Source organism: Tachysurus vachellii, chromosome 14 (genome assembly GCF_030014155.1).
Source record: "Tachysurus vachellii isolate PV-2020 chromosome 14, HZAU_Pvac_v1, whole genome shotgun sequence".
Taxonomy (NCBI): domain Eukaryota; kingdom Metazoa; phylum Chordata; class Actinopteri; order Siluriformes; family Bagridae; genus Tachysurus; species Tachysurus vachellii.
The window spans coordinates 1094266-1116279 of NC_083473.1; the positions used below are offsets into that span (position 1 = coordinate 1094266).

At 40.6% G+C, this 22014-nt stretch overlaps 2 protein-coding genes across 4 annotated transcripts in view; one reads left to right on the top strand and one right to left on the bottom strand.

Moving 5' to 3' along the window:
- The first annotated feature begins 5531 nt into the window (after positions 1–5531).
- Positions 5532–11634, top strand: LOC132856704 (transmembrane protein 42). Its single transcript, XM_060886385.1, has 3 exons — positions 5532–5838; positions 5980–6126; positions 6794–11634. The coding sequence occupies exons 1-3, from the start codon at positions 5662–5664 to the stop codon at positions 6935–6937; spliced, it is 468 nt and encodes a 155-aa protein (XP_060742368.1). The 5' UTR covers positions 5532–5661; the 3' UTR covers positions 6938–11634.
- Positions 11635–12019: 385 nt separating this feature from the next.
- LOC132856703 (palmitoyltransferase ZDHHC3-like) overlaps positions 12020–22014 on the bottom strand; it is a 14343-nt gene continuing 4348 nt past the window's right edge. For all 3 annotated transcript variants that reach the window (XM_060886381.1, XM_060886382.1, XM_060886383.1), the window contains exons 3-7: positions 20745–20869; positions 20334–20430; positions 17451–17532; positions 15946–16076; positions 12020–14558 (exon numbers count right to left, since the gene is read on the bottom strand). In XM_060886381.1, the coding sequence (XP_060742364.1) occupies positions 14400–14558; positions 15946–16076; positions 17451–17532; positions 20334–20430; positions 20745–20869 (594 nt within the window). In that variant the 3' untranslated portion in view covers positions 12020–14399. The remainder of the gene's footprint in view (positions 14559–15945; positions 16077–17450; positions 17533–20333; positions 20431–20744; positions 20870–22014) is intronic.

The window sequence follows — 22014 nt, forward strand, 5'->3', positions numbered from 1 at the left end:
TCACCAGAAAATTGTACAGGAACTGAATTATCTACAATGGAAACTGAACCAATAACCACATCAGCATCAACTTTTGCAGCAGTTACCTCAGTACCTGAACCAGTTCATATTCTAGGGGCAGTAAATGATGAAACAACATCTACAGTACATTCACCAGAAAATTGTACAGGAACTGAATTATCTACAATGGAAACTGAACCAATAACCACATCAGCATCAACTTCTGCAGCAGTTACCTCAATACCTGAACCAGTTCATATTCTAGGGGCAGTAAATGATGAAACAACCTCTACTGTACATTCACCAGAAAATTGTACAGGAACTGAAATAACTACAACGGAAAGTGTACCAATAACCACATCAGTGTCAGTTTCTGAAGCAATTACCTCAGTACCTGAACCAGTTCATATTCTAGGAGCAGTAAATGATGAAACAACCTCTACTGTACATTCACCAGAAAATTGTACAGGAACTGAATTATCTACAACGGAAACTGAACCAAGATCCACATCAGCATCAATTTCTGCAGCAGTTACCTCAGTACCTGAACCAGTTCATATTCTACAGGCAGAAAATGATGAAACAACATCTACAGTACATTCACCTGAAAATTGTACAGGAACTGAATTATCTACAATGGAAACTGAACCAATCACCACATCAGAATCAACTTTTGCAGCAGTTACCTCAGTACCTGAACCTGTTCATATTCTAGGGGCAGTAAATGATGAAACAACCTCTACTGTACATTCACCAGAAAATTGTACAGGAACTGAAATAACTACAACGGAAACTGAACCAATAACCACATCAGCATCAACTTTTGCAGCAGTTACCTCAGTACCTGAACCAGTTCATATTCTAGGGGCAGTAAATGATGAAACAACATCTACAGTACATTCACCAGAAAATTGTACAGGAACTGAATTATCTACAATGGAAACTGAACCAATAACCACATCAGCATCAACTTTTGCAGCAGTTACCTCAGTACCTGAACCAGTTCATATTCTAGGGGCAGTAAATGATGAAACAACCTCTACTGTACATTCACCAGAGAATTGTACAGGAACTGAAATATCTACAACGGAAAGTGTACCAAAAACCACATCAGCGTCAACTTCTGCAGCAGTTTTCTCAGTACCTGAACCAGTTCATATTCTAGGGGCAGTAAATGATGAAACATCCTCCAGTGTACATTCACCAGAAAATTGTACAGGAACTGAATTATCTACAATGGAAACTGAACCAATAACCACATCAGCATCAACTTTTGCAGCAGTTACCTCAGTACCTGAACCAGTTCATATTCTAGGGGCAGTAAATGATGAAACAACCTCTACTGTACATTCACCAGAAAATTGTACAGGAACTGAAATATCTACAACGGAAAGTGTACCAAAATCCACATCAGCATCAACTTCTGCAGCAGTTTTCTCAGTACCTGAACCAGTTCATATTCTAGGGGCAGTAAATGATGAAACATCCTCCAGTGTACATTCACCAGAAAATTGTACAGGAACTGAATTATCTACAACGGAAACTGAACCAATAACCACATCAGCATCAACTTTTGCAGCAGTTACCTCAGTACCTGAACCACTTCATATTCTAGGGGCAGTAAATGATGAAACAACATCTACAGTACATTCACCAGAAAATTGTACAGGAACTGAATTATCTACAATGGAAACTGAACCAATAACCACATCAGCATCAACTTCTGCAGCAGTTACCTCAATGCCTGAACCAGTTCATATTCTAGGGGCAGTAAATGATGAAACAACCTCTACTGTACATTCACCAGAAAATTGTACAGGAACTGAAATAACTACAACGGAAAGTGTACCAAAAACCACATCAGCATCAATTTCTGCAGCAGTTACCTCAGTACCTGAACCAGTTCATATTCTAGGGGCAGTAAATGATGAAACAACATCTACAGTACGTTTAACAGAAAGTTGCACAGGTAGTGAGATATCTACAATGGAAACTGAACCAATAACCACATCAGTGTCAGTTTCTGAAGCAGTTACCTCAGTACCTGAACCAGTTCATATTCTAGGAGCAGTAAATGATGAAACAACCTCTACTGTACATTCACCAGAAAATTGTACAAGAACTGAATTATCTACAACGGAAACTGAACCAAGATCCACATCAGCATCAATTTCTGCAGCAGTTACCTCAGTACCTGAACCAGTTCATATTCTACAGGCAGAAAATGATGAAACAACATCTACAGTACATTCACCTGAAAATTGTACAGGAACTAAATTATCTACAATGGAAACTGAACCAATCACCACATCAGAATCAACTTTTGCAGCAGTTACCTCAGTACCTGAACCTGTTCATATTCTAGGGGCAGTAAATGATGAAACAACCTCTACTGTACATTCACCAGAAAATTGTACAGGAACTGAAATATCTACAATGGAAAGTGTACCAAAAACCACATCAGCATCAACTTCTGCAGCAGTTTTCTCAGTACCTGAACCAGTTCATATTCTAGGGGCAGTAAATGATGAAACATCCTCCAGTGTACATTCACCAGAAAATTGTACAGGAACTGAATTATCTATAATGGAAACTGAACCAATAACCACATCAGCATCAACTTTTGCAGCAGTTACCTCAGTACCTGAACCAGTTCATATTCTAGGGGCAGTAAATGATGAAACAACCTCTACTGTACATTCACCAGAAAATTGTACAGGAACTGAAATATCTACAACGGAAAGTGTACCAAAAACCACATCAGCATCAACTTCTGCAGCAGTTATTTCAGTACCTGAAACAGTTCATATTCTAGGGACAGTAAATGATGAAACAACATCTACAGTACATTCACCAGAAAATTGTACAGGAACTGAATTATCTACAATGGAAACTGAACCAATAACCACATCAGCATCAACTTTTGCAAGTACAACATCCTTATCAACTACTTCTGAGCCAAGTACTATACCTGCAACTTCTTCTATTGGGGCAACAACTGATGCAGCCATCACACTACCTACAACAAGCTACATAAATACTGAATTTTCAACAAGTACTGAGATTTATACACTTGAAAGTATTGAAACAAGTACAATATCCTTATCAACTACCTCTGAGCCAAGTACTATACCAACAACTACTTCTATTGGGGCAACAACTGATGCAGCCATCACACAACCTGCAACAAGCTACATAAATACTGAATTTTCAAGCCCTGAGACTGAAACAAGTCCCATATCATTAGAATCTCCAGCAGAGATGACCTCTCTAACTATAAGTGTTATCACACATAATGCAGTCAATGATGATTCAAAATCTACAGAACCTACAACAGAAAACTGCACAAGTACTGACATATCTACACAGGAAAGTGAAATAATAACCACAACAGAAGCAACTACTATAGAGCCCATCTCACTACTGGCAACTGCTACTCTTGAAGCAACAAGCGATGCAACAACCAGCACAGAACCTACAATATCATGCAGCATGAGTGCTGAATGTTCGGCCACTGACAGTGAAACAAGTACTGTTTGGTTTGAAACTCCTGCAGTGATGACCTCGGTACAGAACCTACAACAGAAATCTGCTCATCTTTAAGCAAGGTCTGATGCAACAATCACCACAGGATCTGCATGATTGTTGAATGTTCGGCCATTGACAGTGAAACAAATACCATTTCATTAGGAACTCTTGCAGTGATGACCTCAGTACCTGCAACTGCCTTTAAAAAGTCTTTTTGTCCAAAAAAGAAGCAACATAAGTTGCTTTATATAAAGTTATCTACTAAATGCAATTGTAAAAATGTAGTGTAATAAAAATGTAATCAAAAAAATGCAATTTAAAGGCATTCAAATCCAGGATTACATGAGTCTTCTTCAGCATAAATTTCCACACATTCAGTAGTAGGAGTAGGATATGTCTTTCTGTATTTATGCAATTATTATACATTTCAAATTTCTTTTCCAAGTGCTTGTTTAAATAATTGACAAATAAATCTATTGTTGTCTGCTCATAATTACTGTTGCTGTTTCTCAACTTGAAATGGCTTTTAGTAAATAAAGCTTTATTACTACACAGCTGAATTTTGAGCTGCTATCATAAGAATGCATCAACAATATCTACAGCAGGCACATTTACTACAGCCAAACTACTTCAGCTGCAAAGATAACTTAGCTAATACACCTACGTTAAAATTGCCTGGTGCATTGTGTGAATAACAAGAAGTAGCACAAATGCAAAGATTTATACCACTAAATCTGATACATCCACACTGGCATTCATTATCTCAACAAAATAAAAGAACATTCTCTGTCTTTTGGTGCAATGTTGATCAGAAGGATATGATTATTTGCAGGCTCACGTACATGAGTTTCCTTTCTAGTGGAAATACTGATGAATATGTATGCAAATTTTCTGGCCAAGTACAAATAGGAATTCCTCACTTTGTCACTACAAGTCAAAGAGAAATGTGACCACCCTATAAAAAAACTGTCTTGGTCCATCAACCCAAGTGAACCTGATGGCTTGGTGTTTTTTCCCACATCACTGTAGATAAACACTTCAACACCACATATTCTAGTAAATCAGAACAATTTCATTTGAAACTACTACAAGCCACATATCAAGGTGTTCATGAACAGTAAGTAACATGCCTGATAAATTCCATTGAACAGCGTTTTTGTCAAGGCAGAGAACATTTTCTAAAATAGGTTACAGGTGAATAAAGCCATTTGTTAAATCTGATTTCTTTTACTTTCTGGTGGTCTCCACAGCACAGTGGAAAATTCCAGACAATAATCGAGATGCATTAACAAACTATCCTGGCAACTAAAAAAAATAGAATAATATATATTAGTTTAAACAGTATTGGTAAAATATCAAAATGATTAAAGAGACCTAATATTTACTCTTACCACCAGTATTACATTTAAAATGCAGGTCACTATTTTATTCTTATATATGCATCTATTATTATTATTATTATTATTATTATTATTATTATTATTAATGAAATAGGCTTAAATATAGCCTTGGATTATTTTGAATAAGTGCAGGCATACGCACGTGCATATAAACTCTCTTTCCCAGAATGCGACACAATGATAAGGGCACCGATGGCTGTGTCCCAATAAGGCTGTGTTCTAAACCCATGTGCCCTGCGTAGTGCCCTACATGGGGATGACTGTGCCCTGCGTAGTGCCCTACATGAGAATGACTGTGCCCTGCGTAGTGCCCTACATGAGAATGACTGTGCCCTGCGTAGTGCCCTACATGGGGATGACTGTGCCCTGCGTAGTGCCCTACATGAGAATGACTGTGCCCTGCGTAGTGCCCTACATGAGAATGACTGTGCCCTGCGTAGTGCCCTACATGAGAATGACTGTGCCCTGCGTAGTGCCCTACATGAGAATGACTGTGCCCTGCGTAGTGCCCTACATGAGAATGACTGTGCCCTGCGTAGTGCCCTACATGAGAATGACTGTGCCCTGCGTAGTGCCCTACATGAGAATGACTGTGCCCTGCGTAGTGCCGTTCGCCGCAGCGACGTGATCAGTGCGCAGGTGTTTCTCAGAGGGAAGTGCGGGCTTTCTCCGGTTTCTGACTCCTATTTCTTGTTATTTGTGTGTGATGCGTGAATAACGCGCGGAGGTCTCCATGTTCCCCGGGGTTTTACACGCCCTGCTGGCGGGGTTCCTCGGCGCAGTGGCCTCGTCCTCCGCCAAACTGTCTCTCGGCACGGATTATCTGAAAGGCGTGTGTGAGACGGGACTGAGGACGTGGGGAGAACAGAGGACATTCAGACACGCAGATGAGACAACCGCGTGTGAGTGGGTGCGTCATCACCGCCAATTCACTACGTCCAGTTATTTATTATGGGGAAAGTGGGCGGAGCTTGTGTTTATGATGAACAGCTATGAACAGTCTGCGTGAGTAAATGTACTGACAGGTAAATGTGTAAATGATGTGTTTTAGCTGCACATTCCTCTCCGTCTGCTCTGCGGTGGGCTGCTCTTCACCTGTAATGCTGTGATGTGGACGTTCCTGTCGAAGGCTCTCAGGTACTCTTCATCCTCTGCCCGAACCACTGTGACCACCACTGCCTCCAACTTCATCTCCTCTGTGAGTTCTTCATGAAGTAATCAGACGTTTTTTAACATTCATTGGTGTGGAACATGAACAGAAAACAAGTTCTCATTTATGGCACATCAGGTACTGTCTGTCTCTGTCTCTGTCTCTGTCTCTCTGTCTCTCTCTCTCTCTCTCTCTCTCTCTCTCTCTCTCTCTCTGTCTCTCTCTTCCTCTTTCTCTCTCTCTCGCTGTCTCTCTGTCTCTCTCTGTCTTGCTGTCTCTCTCTCTCTCTCTCTCTCTCTCTCTCTCTCTCTCTCTCTCTCTCTCTCTCTCTCTCTCTCTCACTCTCTCTGTCTCTCTCTGTTAAATAGTTGTAAAATAAATGTCTTCTAACGGAAATGTCTTCATCCTATCAGTGATAGTCCCCTCTGACAGTACCTGAACTGCAAGAAACATTTGTTTATTTTGTTTTATACACTTATATTATTACATCACAAATTTGCATACAATTGTTTAGAATGTTAAAATGATGACAGTCTGTGTGATGCTGGAACATTGGTTTAGTGTCCTGCATGATGCTAGCAGTGTGTAATTGTGGTTCCATGTTTTTGCCCTTCACATTTTTTTACCTCTTATTAAAAATTATTTAATTTGATTTAATCCCACATGACATTCAGTACTGATTGTGTGTCTATGCCGTTTCTGTTTTGTTCCTCAGGCACTCCTTGGGCAGCTTATCTTTGGGGACAGCCTCGTCGCTCTGTGGTGGGTCGGGGTCTCACTCACACTATCGGGTCTCCTGGTGCTACAACGCTCTTCCTCCACAAATACACACTCTGAGACCTCAAAGAAAGATGAATGAGACCATGTTAACTGAAGACGCATGTCATGATGAACATCATCGGCTTTCTGCGATTTAAAGAGCGGTCACCAAAAGTAATCAAACTATATTTGAGCGTTAAAACAGTCCAGCCAAAAAATACTAATGTGGCTAGCAAAAAATTAAAGATGACACCACAAAAAGTTTAGAAAAGGTCTACAGTAGAATATATAAACTTGGCTATGGTTTAGAACAAGTAAGGGATTTCTTTAGAAACTAACTGCTAATAGCTCCATTAATTGCTCTTGACATATTTGTGATGTAATGATTTATATTCCTCAGTGAAATACCTGATACTGCTACAACTCATGATTTTTTTTTTGCATGTATTCTAACTGCTAGCTTGTCACATGGATACTGTGGCTTGTTATTGTAACGAGGGTGAACTCTATATAGCCATGAGCTCTTAATTGGTTATGTAAATCGTGACCATATTTAACACAGGCGGTGTTCTATAATATAACCGCTGTAATATAGTCCAGAAGTGTCTGCCTCTGTAGGGTCTTTATTTAGGACACGTTTAAAGGAGCATTGTTCTTGGAGAACGTGAGACCATAATCCTGTTGAATGAATGAATCCGGCCATTTTGAGTTCTCTCAGCCTTTGTGAACAAAAAGCATGGAAGATCCCTGGCTTGTGGACCCTGGGATCATTTTGGTGGATGGGACAGTACAGGAATATGTCCTGACATGGGACTTGTCAACAACCACAGATCCTTCCAGATTTTTTATTAACCATTATAAACACCTCATAGTGATTATAAACACCTCACAGGGACCTTATGATGTCATGCCAGGAGCTTGTGGGAGTACTCACTTGTGTGGGTCATACCAAAGACTTAAATACTGAACCTCCTGGTGTTTCTTGAGAAAATCAAGAAAGAGAAGAAGATGGAGTGAATAACACAACGTTCATGCTAGCAGTTCACTTGTGGGCAAAGCTTGCTCTGTGTTTTTTTAAGTTAGTTATTTTCAGTTCCAAATTGAAACATCAGTAGCTTTAGTATAGAGCTTCGAAAGGTAAACACCAAGCTAACCATAAGCTAGTTAAAGACAAATTAATCTTCAAACTGTACTAGCTGTACTTATGGTGAGTACCAGAAGCACCAATAATCTCTACTGCATTTGTTCCTGTTTTATTTTGTCTAAATGTTTATAAATGCACTTAATGACAGTTTGTATGTGACAGGATGTGGAATCAAGATAGGAACTAAAGTAGTGAGCGGGGAACAGGATTGGCCAGAGCAGTCAGTTGAGCAGTCAATTGGATTTGTTGTGTCTTTGCGGTGTCGTAGTTAATAAGAACAGAAATGAGTGAATTGCTTTAAAAAAAAAACAAGAATTTTTCATAATTTGAGAAGAATTGAAGCTGCTGATTGGTCAGCTACTGCAACAGCCATTGTGACACTTATTATTACACTTCAACTAGAAGTCAATTAAACAGTATAGTTTATTAAGCAATGAGTTAAATGTAAACAGAATATGTAAAAGCTATTTAGATATTTAATCACTGCAGTATGGATTTTAGTGACAGAATCATGAATCATTTCCCTTTTCAGTCACCCCTCCCCCAACGCAGAATCATCACCCAAGTACTTTTAATGTCCTTGAATTTATTACATCATTTTCTTCACCTGTGTATACATGTTGTCATCATGCTGAGATCCATCACACCTCCACTGTTCCTCTGCCCTCATCCATATTAGCAAATTGTGACCTAGAAACAGGTCTAGAGAAATTAGATGCCTTTTTTTCAGCTGTAGCATGTGATGAAGACTTGTGTGTCATCTTCTCCTCCACAGACACATCACTGTGATCAGCAAGCAGCAATGATGCAATAACAACTAGCACAAAACCAAGCTTAATCTCTGAAAAAAGCTGTTTCGTGTTCTTTCTGTCACTGATATCTGATGTGTTTCATATATAAATAGAAAATCCTGAAGTGTTTTCAGGAACATAGTGACAGAGTGCAGTTTGTAACTAAACAGCCAAATCCAGAACTTCCACAACCTCCTCCATTTATATACAGTATAATATAGAATTGTAGAAAATGCAATATAAATGTAACATAAAATTGTCAATGCTAACAGCAAACAAAAGCTAGCAAGACAGAAGCATGTGTATTGCTAACCTGCTAGTGACAAAAAGTGAAGAATGGTTCACGATTGCCCATTACCAGGATTTACGTAGTCAAATAGTGAAAATTGCCAACACTAGTTGCTAGTGCAAACTGCTGACAAGTTGGCAAGCCATGAACATGCTAACTGCTCAGATTCTACCTACAAGCTCCTTTAAGTGCTGAATGCAGAGTTTGTAAAACTCCAGAAAAAACTGCTAATCAACTATTAATAAACTGAAAATAATAAGGCTAGCTAGTAATGGCCATGCTAATTCCCAGGATTAGCATTTATTCAACTTTTTTTTTAAAGCTAACTTATGCTTTAATGTATGTATGGTAACATAAAATTGTGCAAATATTAAATTACCTGTTTATTAATAAAGAATAATGAGTAGAAACTGGCCGTAATTACACGTTCCGCATAATAACAAAGGAGTTGATAAAGGAGGAAAAAACAAACAGAAAGTATTAGCATCTTAGTTTTCTTCTGGTCAACCTCCTCCTTTAATAGTTGCAGGTATGGAATTAATCTTGATGATAAGATGATGACTGATGAGAAAAAACATTAATTCAGTTAGGTGAAAATATAACTGATCCTACATACAAAAGGATCCAGTCAAATTGCTAACAGCTTAGCAACAAATTTGCTTAGCCTTTGCTGGGTAACTGCTACATGCTAGTTTTCATGTCAGCATCGCTGCTATTGTCGTAATGGTTAAGGGAATGAATATCAGCTTTTGAATTGACCATGTGTCTTAGCAGCAAATTGCTAATGGTGAACTTTGCTAACTGCTAGATTAGTAACTTTTTTTTTTTTTTGTAGCTTTTTATTTTTTATCCATGTAGCAAAACTCAAACACAATAACACCTGCATTTACACTCGCTGTGAATCGCCAGTGCTTCCTACATCCAGTTTATTCTCAGTGGATAATAAAGGACGGCAACGGACCGACTGGGACATTTATGCTGGATGCCTTTTTTTCTTATCCAAATCCAGTCTTGTGTACTTTTATTATTACATGCAAGTCCCTGGCAATGTGAGTTATTTATACGAACATCACTTCAATCTGAGATGCTGATGTTTATTTGTTGTACAGATGTTATTGCAGTTCTTTTTGCAGTAATTTACAATTGGAAAAGATTTTTCAAATCGTTACATGGCTACTTGTACTGCATTATCTTCATGTTAATGTTATAAAACCTATATAATGTGTGTAGAATAGCAAAGAACCCTAATGTAGGAATGAGCATATAGCATGAGATTTATTCATATTTATCCAGTGACTTGACACAGCATTTAATGTGTCTGTTTTTTAATCCTGATGTGTTTCATGTGCTGCTTATACAATATATCACAATACATCGACATGTATGCAATCGTTGTAAACGTTAAACAACTTAGAACATGACACCTTTGGATGCAGACCCACAATATTCAATTCATCAAAAGTATAAGAACAGATTGTCACAGAGGAAATAACACCATGAAGCTGGTGACCAACTGATGCCACCAGACTTCTTCAGTGAAGCTTCTTTCAGTTTTTGTGTTTCAGTGGATTTCTCCTCTTCAGGATGTGAAATATTACTCAGTTGGGTTCAGGTCTGTTGATTGACTTGTCCAGTCTAAAACCTTACACTTTGCCCCTGATGAAGTCCTGTGTTGAGAATCTGTTTGTTTTGGATCATTGTCTTGCTGCGCGATGAAGATGATTTGATTGGATTCATTTCTCTGTAAAATATCAGTTTCAGTTTCTGTAGATGTCAGAATTCTTTCTGTTGAAACTAAAGATTACTGAGAAGGTTCCAGAAGAAGCCATGCAAGCCCAAGCCATGATACCTCCACCACCATGTTTCAGATCAGCTTGTTAATGTTGGATCATTTCTTTCTCCACACTTTCTATAGGTTCCAGAACTTTCGTGGCTCTCCGATGTATTTCTTTGTGGCCTTCTGATCGTTATATTCGCTCTTCCCGATGTTTATATGATGGTTATGATGGAGTTTTACTCCTTGCTTAGCTTCAACATGGCTTACTTTTCACCTGTACACAGTCCTCTGTTCATGTTGGTCCTCTGTTCACAACAAATGCAGTCTTCAGTGGTAAAATTTGGGCTTACAATCAACTGAACAGGAATTGATTGTAAGTCACATGGCAGGCACATAATTCTAGTATTTGCGATCCCTTAAATATTGGTGGGTTCATACAAAATGTGCCATGTTCTTTAGATGTTAACACACCAGACGATGTAAATAACAGGGAATGAAAGCTGAAATTCTGATCATTTGTCTCATATCATCTTATAATCTCAAACCCAAATGTCTTCAGTGTATAGCAGAAAGAATAGAACTGGCTTGTTTTTTCCTTCTTCACACCGTTTGGTTAGACGTAGCTTTAATTTGCTGGCTCTGACATTTAGCTTGCTATTTGTTACACTCTGTTTATTTCAATTTAGCGTGTATGTATTATCAGGACATGCCTTTTACTATGTATTGGCTGTATTATATGAATGAACTCTTGTAAATATATGAAATATCTGTATTTAAGAATAATAAAAATAAGAAACAACGCACTGGCAAGAATCCCTGAGTGTGGAAAAAAGGTAAAAAGCATCCACTTTATTAGGAACGCCTGTACACAAACTCAATCAGGCAATTATTTAAATCAACCAATTGTCTGGCAGCAGCGTAGTGCGTAAAATCATGCAGATATGACCAGCAGCTTCAGTTCACGTCGACTGGAGTAAAAGTCTGATCTGTGTGAGCTGGACTCTTGTTGGTGTCCAGTGAGCTGGTTTGAAACGATAACATATCAGAGCGAGTACATAAATATAAACCTGTTCTACTGTCCGAGCTGCTGTTAGAGAGGATTCAGCAACACCTGACCACCGAGTTATTACACAATAATATTACTACCAAGTCTACTATGAAGAATGAGTCAAGAGTTTCAATTAAATCTAAAGAACATGAAAATTTATTGCATTTACCATAAAAAACTGGAGTGAAAGCAGCTGCAACAAATCCCATGAAACCCAGAAGACAAAAAAGGGAATAAACTTACTACAGAAATAAACTTTTCATTGTCACATCACAAGAACCAAAGCCACAGACTGAAATAAAGTACCAATCACTGTAAAACAAACAGCCGTGGACGTGATCAGACCTGATCTCTGTTCTTGGGCAGCACCGGATCGAAGGTTCAGTAGGTAGAAATGACTCGGGGTAATTCAGACTGGATAAGGACCTTCGTTGCATTGGTACATATTGTTCAGTTTTGTGTAGATCACAATAATTGTTGGATAATGTCCAGTTCCACTCCTTGAACCCCTTGAGCTCTCTGGGAAAATGAAAGCTGCTGTAGTTTCTTTACATTGTTCTGTTCCTTCATCAGCAGGCATATATACTGGAGTGTTAATCAAATAGAGTGTCCAGGTCAGAAGAGAGAGTGATGAACATGATGTCGTTTGTCCTCCAGCAGCATACGCATATGTAAAGGGTTGCCAGATCCACAGCTGATGGTTTATCACCTTTTAAATATATAACTCTTCAAACAGCCAGCCCAAGGACAGGGGAATCGAGCCGGTTCAGATAAGTTCAAATAACAGATAAGTTTAGGATAGATAGGGTTGGATCCATGTCAAAGTGGGTCTCATGTACCACAACTGTTTCAACAGTAAGCAGAATAAAGTGTTTATAGTGTTGAGAATCTGTGCCACAAATTGTCCAGATTCCATGCACTATATTTAAAGACCACAGGAACCCTCACTGAACATATAAAAGTTTACCCCAAAGGTACCTTGTGCACTTCATACTAGGACACAATTTACCAATATGGAGAGAAATTTTTCAGACATCAAATAAAGAACCAATAAAAGGAAGGAATGCAACAAAAGAAAAACAGACAGAAGTATGTCCGAGATTAGTGGCATGTTTGTGCGGTCATGTTTATGATGAAGGACTCCCAAGGTGCAGAACAAAAACTCTTGACTCTACCAACACGGTGCTGTCTAGCGGGGAGGGATGGGGTGTTCTGTCTGTCCTGTCAAAACTATCCGACCGCGAGAGTCGGAAATGCGATATGTATGCGAGAGTGTTAGTATCATAAGTATCATAAGTATCAGGATAGTATCATAAGTTCAAATGCATGTCTTAGAGGAAGCACTTGCTTGCCTTCCCCTACCCTGGTTGGTAGCTGCTGCATGACAGGACAGCTCACTAGTCTGTACAAGGGCAAATGACCAAAAAAGAGAAAATCATTTTACCAAAAATATACAAATAAAAAATTGGTTTCAGGACAAATCACTAAAGTGAAAATCGAGTAAAATGTCCCTGGATTGATTGAAGTAACAGTATAATACTGAACCAGGGGAAGACTCAGGTCAATAGTGTTCCACTGCGTCACTCTCGCAGTAATGTTCAGTTTTAGTCTAAACAGCAGCTAGACTGAAGATCTTACACTTCTTCATCTTTATCATGACTCATTTTCTGTTATTTCACTGGTTCAGTAGCCAAGATTAAAGTTTGTATCAGAGACTTGGGCAGCGTTTATTTACTAGCTGAAATGGACCGATTCTGCGGAATTACTTCAGAAAGACTTTTAATTCTGACCTTGTTACAGACAGACAGACAGATTTGTTCCTGTGAGTTCAGACTGTGAAGTAGTTCACATATAAAAATGGTCATCTATCTGCTGTACACTACACTGGACCAGACTGAGAGTGATTAGTTCCTGTTTCAACAAGATTCCAGATTGATTTTAGGGGAAAATGCTCTTTTACAGACACGTGAAATGTGCGACTTTCATATAAACCTTCGCTGGAGGAAATGTTCTTCAAAAGGTTTGGATCAATGACTGGTGAAAGTTAACACAACTTATATATATATATATATAAGGCAATGTTTCCATTACTGTGATCCTTTTTCCTCGCTCACATAACGACCCTCGGACTTACCTTCATATTCTTATTAATAGTAATAACTGATCACATTTGCTGCTTGCTCATCTCATCTCCTAAGTAATGGACAAATATTAGTGAATAAAATACCGGTGAACTTTTGATTCCACCATGGAGATGAAACTGTTGGTGAATTAGACCGTCTTCATCCCAAATTTCTAGTTTCACTATAACATCATCCCTTTATGGAAAATGGTAGAACAGTGTACGTTGTGTATTGTGTGTGTGTGTGTGTGTGTGTTTGATTATGTGTGTGTAATTATAATCTATGTAAACAAAATATTTTGGACACTCCCTGAATTACTCCCTGAAAGATGAAGATTAAAAGAAGGCCATCTCAGTGTACTTCTTAGGCAGGATTAGGACACAGTTCGAGTCAGACAATGTACTGGAACAGGTCTGATTTGCCGTGTTCGGGCATGGCGAGCGGATTAAGCCACGCTATAGAGAAGGGGTGGCCGAAGACCACCTTCAGGTTCATCCACTTGGACTTCTTGGTCCATCGTCGCTCTTCTTTCTTCAGCTGCTCTATACCCTACAATACAGTCACAAGACATGAGCACACGTAACAGGAGAAGCGCAATATTAAATAAAAAAAATGACATCACTATAGATTGATATTACAGATAGTTAGCTTCTCCATGAAGAACACGCGAGAACCGGCGTCAAGCTGCCTAAAGAACAAGATGAACGTCTAAGCTACCTTCTCAGGGGTGGTGGGGTGTATGTATTTCAGGATTAAGGATCAGTGCAGACGGCAAACTGAGCTTCTGTGAAAATATCTGAGGAACTACAGCGTTTTCCTACGATAATAAAACTCAAACAGCACAAGGACATAACAGCTGACACCAAACACCGTCTAAGCGAGAATGACGGGCTACAGCTGACTCGAGCTGAGTGGGAATGAGTCAACAGCTCTTACAGGTATATTGTTGTTCCCAATCAGCTGGTGTCTGTCATGACAACAAAGGACTGCTAATCAAAAGAAGTGCTATTCAGATTAAGTATGCTATGCATGTCATTATTGACACGTAGTAAAAATGTGTAATGCTAAATGCTATTAGGGTCGCAAAGGGGCGGAAAGCTTCCGGTAAATTTCCACAGGAAATTCCAAATATTCCAAGATATTATACAATAAAGATATTCCAAATTGGAAACTTTACGGGAATTTAATGGAATTTATGGGAATTATTTGGAAATATATGAAAATTTATATAAACCAGATCATATACAAACATTTTGTTTGGTCATAACACTCCTAATTTACTGCTTATTAAGAGTTAGTAAGGTAGTTATTACTGTAAGTTTAGGTATTGGGTACAATTAAGAATGTGGAATAAGGCATTAATATGAGCTTAATAAGTACTAATAAATAGCCAATATTCTATTAATATTCATGCTGATAAGCAACTAGTTAAATGACCCTAAAATAAAGTGTTACTGTGCATGTTATGGAAGAACGTAAGTACCTGCAGGGGGTTTGGCCTCAATGGCCCTCCAGTAAGCAGTGTGCTGTGTGCAAGTTACCGAGGAACGCAGGGTACAAATTCAACTTAAATTGCATTAAATCTTGTTGTTTTAAACAAAATTATGCTGCAAGTTTTTTTTTAACTACATTTAAGTTCCTTGTTATAGGCAACTCTGCATTATTTTTTAAATTTCCAGTTTATTCCCATGGAAAGTTTCCAGCCTTGAAAATTCCCGGTATTTTGCAACCCTAAATGCTGTACATGTAATAGTGCTCCTACTCATTCTGTAAGGACGACACTAAAATAAAACCAAAACATTAATGTCTAAATGCATTAAACAAGCTCAAACTCAGCAGGCTGAAGTGCACAAGCCACAAAATGAAGGATGACGGGATGTAACTAAAGTGGTGCGGAACAATATCATCAGTAGTTATGGATCAGGAAGCAACTCACGGTCTCGTCTGTGCAGATCGAGTGAATCTGGGTACCAAACATGACAGCGGTGAAGATGAAGAAGAGGATTCCCTCGAAACACAGTAGGATCAACAGGATCACCGTGGTTGGGGGGGGGAAACTGCTGCACTCTGAGGAGGGAAAGGAGAGAGGGATAGAGGAATGTGGGAGATGGTGTAATTAAGGAACCCAGGTACGGAATGACAGACGAAGGGAGGGAGAGAGGGAGGGAGAAATGCAGGGATGGGACAGATACAGACAGGGATGGAGTAATAGAGAAATTGTAGGATAAAGGGATTGAATTATGGGACAAAGCAGTGGAAAGATGGAGTGATAAAGTCTTAGAAGAATGGAACAAAAAAACAGAGATGGAGCAATGGCAGAATCCACGGACGGAACGTCGGTGCGGTAGAGGGGTTCAGTATGGAGAATGATGAAGGATCAGGGGGTAGTGAAGCGGAACAGAGGAATAGAAGGACAGAGCAACAATGGAATACACTGATAGAACAATGGCAGGATCCAAAAATGGAGGGTTGGTGGAAAAGTGTAAAGGAGTGTGAGTATGGAGGAATGGAATGATGAAGGAACCAGGGATGGAGTTTAGAGGGATGGAGTGATGAAGGACCCAGGGATGGAGTGTAGAGGGATGGAGTGATGAAGGACCCAGGGATGGAGTGTAGAGGGATGGAGTGATGAGGAACCCAGGGATGGAGTGTAGAGGGATGGACTGATGAAGGACCCAGGGATGGAGTGTAGAGGGATGGAGTGATGAGGAACCCAGGGATGGAGTGTAGAGGGATGGAGTGATGAGGAACCCAGGGATGGAGTGTAGAGGGATGGAGTGATGAAGGACCCAGGGATGGAGTTTAGAGGGATCGAATGGTGAAGCGATGGCACTATTGAGGGATGAGGAATAAAGGGACAGATGAAGGAATATGGGGTGGAGTCATGAAGGTACAGATCAGTGACGTGAGATTGGAGGAATGAAAGGATGAAGGCACATCAGTGCAGGAATGGAGCGACACAGTGGGTTAGCTAGGACAACTAGGCTAATAAAACAGAATAAGCTAATGCTAGTCTGTGGAGTTATAGATGGCTCTATCCGTATGCAGTACCGATACCTACTAGTACCAAAACCGTACCTACATACACAGCCTCCTTTTGATGGAACATCAGGATAGTGATTAGGGGTCAAGGGAGAAATCAGGATTCCTCAAACACAAGTTTAATGCGTTGCAGTGTTCGAGTTTCTGCAGTATAACAGTTGTTAGCGACATCAAGGTTTTTCGTAACATTGTCATCAGCAAACTTAAAGCAGAAGGAACAAAAGCACCTTCTAGACCTGATGAGCTCGTCTACTCCCTGTAATAAATGTGTTAGTAAAAACAATCAGGAAGAAGTAGATAAAGGAGAAGGGTTGAGGACGACAGCCTGGGCAGGTTGAGGCAGTATATCATCACGCTGACTACATGATTATTTACAGAGAGATATCATGATGTTCTTACTTGACCAGTCCTGTTGAAAGCAGAAGGAGAAATGCAGCCCCGTCATGATGAGAGCATGGAGCGATATCAGAGCAATGTACATCTACAAAACACACACACATTATTAACCAATATGCCAAATAGATTAGAATCTCTCACAGGTAAACATGACCGTTTTAATAACGAGACCTTAACCATAAGTGATTTAAATGTGTGTTTGATCTGCATCAGTTAACCAGGGAAGTGTTAGAACAAGACAAGGCAAGCAGTCAGATAATATTCATGTCACTCTCAGAAAAAGAACTCTAAATAGACATATTTAACCTTTTACCTATATTTGACCTTCTCTAGATGTTCAGATGACTTTAGACCTGTCTATGATGCCCCTTTTCCACCAAAAAGAACCGGGTGCTGGTTCAGAGCTAGTGCTGGTGCTGGTTCAAAGTTGGTTCCACTGGCGAACCTTCTAAGAACCGGTTTGCCTTCCCATCGCTTAGAGAGCATCACAGAGCCGAGTCTGACGTCACTGTATATGTGTCACGTTACACAGCAACTTTAGTGCAGCAGCGACAAACACAAACACATCAACAATGGTGGATGTTGCTTTACTGTTAATGCTCATGGATTTGTGAACCTACATTAACACCCAAACGGAGCGAATCCAACGTGCACGTGCAGCTCCATGTAATCTGTATAAACGGAGGTTGTAATGGAGAAAGTACATAACGTTATTTTATCATTAAAAGTTAGCCTTAGCATGTAGCTACCTACTATCATTCATTCATTCATTCATCTTCTACCGCTTATCCGAACTACCTCGGGTCACGGGGAGCCTGTGCCATCAGGCGTCATCAGGCATCAAGGCAGGATACACCCTGGACGGAGTGCCAACCCATCACAGGGCACACACACACACTCTCATTCACTCACTAGGGACAATTTTCCAGAGATGCCAATCAACCTACCATGCATGTCTTTGGACCGGGGGAGGAAACCGGAGTACCCGGAGGAAACCCCCGAGGCACGGGGAGAACATGCAAACTCCACACACACACAAGGCAGAGGTGGGAATCGAACCCCGACCCTGGAGGTGTGAGGAGAACGTGCTAACCACTAAGCCACCGTGACCCCTTACCTACTATCATGTGTGCTGATAATGTATCATATTGCGTAAAAAAAGTAAAAGTGTATTAAACATTAGTATACTTAAGGTACATTTTCAAAGGCACTAACAGTAGCCCCGCCCACAGCCCCGCCCACAGCCCCTGACCCAAGCAGTTCTTAAGTCTAGACCAGCAACGTTTTGGTGCTACTTAAGAACCACTTTTCCTGGTTCAGAGCCGGTGCTTTGGCTGTCGGAAAAGAAAGAACTGGTTCTAAATTAGGCTCCGAACCTGCACTCAAACTGCCTCTGTGGTAAAGGGGCATGACTGGAACATGACAGTCTTAACGCTAACATGATTTAGATCTTTACATGCAACTGTACTTGTAACTTCACCTGGAACTTTTCTCACATCAGGTATTACGACTTGGTAATGGTCCACCTGTATTGGGAATTTGACTCAAGACTTGTCCATAATTACTGAGGACTCCATCAGGGACCTGGGATTAAACTGCCCCTACTCTTACTCCTCTGTCTTAACATGATCTGGTACCTGTATGATGTTTGACTTCTGTCTTTCCTATAACTTGTCTGTCTTGGTATGTGACGTGGAACTGAACTGTGTTTATTGGGGACTGAGGTGCCAAAGACGAGCCGTACTTTTTGGCACATCAGACCTCTTTTATTTGGCTTTGTATTGTTTGAGATACTGTGCACCAGCATTGTTATAGTTATCTGGGTGCTCATGTGATGTAAAAATTCCACAGTGCATAAAAATGAATGACTTTAAATACTTGAGGTCAAACCACACACTTCAGATTAAATGTAACTGTGTTAAAGGTGAGGTCTCCGTTGTTTGAAAGCCAATGTTGACATATAAAATCACCAAAACAAACACGCCCCTAACCCAAATGGGTCCCACCCCTGTATCGATAGCTCCGCCCACACATACATACGTAACCCAGGCAACTAATGGAAAGAAATGTGTCTTTATCATAGCTGAAGTGAAGAACAATACGATTGTAGATAAACAAACAAGCAAAAATGACACACAAACATAATCATGTAAAGGACAAAGACATATTAGTTCTGTGTAACAAAACAAAACCAACGTTACTCACCTATCGAGAAGGAAAAAAGCGCCTCGGCGTCTTAAGTAAAGTTGGTCACATATTCACAGATTGGAGTTTCCCGAGTCAATAACTCCTGAGCTAAACACTGTTACTACACAAAACACGGTTGTAGCTGCGTCTCTACATTACTACGATAGAAAAGAGGTGTTATTTGTGTAGTAACAGCGTTTAGCTCAGGAGTTATTGACTCAGGAAACTCCAATCTGTGAATATGTGACCAACTTCCTGCTCCTTCAGTTCTCTCCAGCGCTGGAAAGCTGATCCTATATTAACACGTCCTACTTCTTACCTTATCGTAAGTCTTTCTTCTCTTTCTTTCTTTGTTTTTATCCTCCATGTCAATGTTAAAACCCGCTTTCTGCTAATGTCACACATGCGCACTGAACACTCTCTCTGCCCATATTGACAAGACACGCCCCTTTCTGCTCATTGGCTACACGTTAGTTTTGTTTTTGTTTAGTTTGTCGTCCTGACTCACTTTTCTAAAGCGTTTCTCAAACAAGTGAGACCCCACCTTTAAGTCTTGATGTCACACACGTTACACTTTTTACACCTGATGTGTACACTTATGCATGCTTCAATGTGATACAGTGTGAGAAACCACACAGGTACAGAGATGCAGTTAGTGGTTTGAGGTCTATGAGGTCTGATGATCTTAGCAACTCTCACCGTAAAAAGCACAAAGAATTTCTGGTTGTTTTCACCCACACAGTTGTTCACCCAGGGACAATGGTGGTCCATCTTCCTGATACAGCGCTTACACACACTGCCAGGGAGGAAACACACACACAAACACACACACTGAGTTTCTCTGTGAAAGTAGGCCATGGTGCATCTCACAGTCTCTCCCATCAGCTCTGGCTCTGTCTCAAATTACAGTAAAGTGTAGAAACAATGCTGCAGTTATTATAGTAACACAGTTATAACAGTGAACAGGTGATGTGAAGAACACTGATCATCTCATTGTAGTAGCACCTGTCAGCAGGTAGCATTCATTAGGCAGCAAGTTCTTAAAGTGGAAAGCAGGAAAAATGGGCGTGTGTGCGTGCATGTGTGTGTGTGTGTGTGTGTGTGTGTGACCTGCAGTGGTGAGCTCGGTTAGGTTTGATGCTGCAGCATTTAGGACACTTGTAAATGACCTGACCAGGTTTCAGGTGCAGACTCTCGATGTACTCTTTAGTGGCATTTCCCTTGGGCACAGCACCCTGCAGTGACACACACAGAGAGGTGACAATCACACACACACACACACACACACACACACACACACACACGGCACCCTACAGTGACACACACAGAGAGGTGACAATCACACACACACACACACACACACACACACGGCACCCTACAGTGACACACACAGAGAGGTGACAATCACACACACACACACACACACACACACACACACACACACACACACACACACGGCACCCTACAGTGACACACACAGAGAGGTGACAATCACACACACACACACACACACACACACACACGGCACCCTACAGTGACACACACAGAGAGGTGACAAACACACACACACACACACTCACTGGGTCAGACACACACACACTGGGTCAGACACACACAGGATGTGACAATCACACACACACACACACTGGGTCAGACACACACACACACACACACACACACACACACACACTGGATCAGACACACACAGGATGTGACAATCACACACACTGGATCAGACACACACAGGATGTGACAATCACACACACACACTGGATCAGACACACACAGGATGTGACAATCACACACACACACACTGGGTCAGACACACACAGGATGTGACAATCACACACACACACACACACACACACACTCACTGGGTCAGACACACACAGGATGTGACAATCACACACACACACACACACTGGTGCAGACACACACGGGATGTGACAATCACACACACACACACACACACACTCACTGGGTCAGACACACAGGATGTGACAATCACACACACACACACACACACACTCACTGGGTCAGACACACACAGGATGTGACAATCACACACACACACTGGGTCAGACACACACACACACACACACTGGGTCAGACACACACAGGATGTGACAATCACACACACACACACACACACTCACTGGGTCAGACACACACAGGATGTGACAATCACACACACACACTGGGTCAGACACACAGGATGTGACAATCACACACACACACACACACACACTCACTGGGTCAGACACACACAGGATGTGACAATCACACACACACACACTGGGTCAGACACACAGGATGTGACAATCACACACACACACACTCGCTGGGTCAGACACACACAGGATGTGACAATCACACACAC

Bases quoted from the DNA above. Each gene is read 5' to 3' on its own strand.
- LOC132856704 (XM_060886385.1), top strand. From the start codon at position 5,662: ATGTTCCCCGGGGTTTTACACGCCCTGCTGGCGGGGTTCCTCGGCGCA. The intron at 5,839-5,979 runs GTGCGTCATCAC...GATGTGTTTTAG, and splicing joins AGACAACCGCGTGTGAGTGG to CTGCACATTCCTCTCCGTCT. The intron at 6,127-6,793 runs GTGAGTTCTTCA...TTTGTTCCTCAG, and splicing joins CCTCCAACTTCATCTCCTCT to GCACTCCTTGGGCAGCTTAT.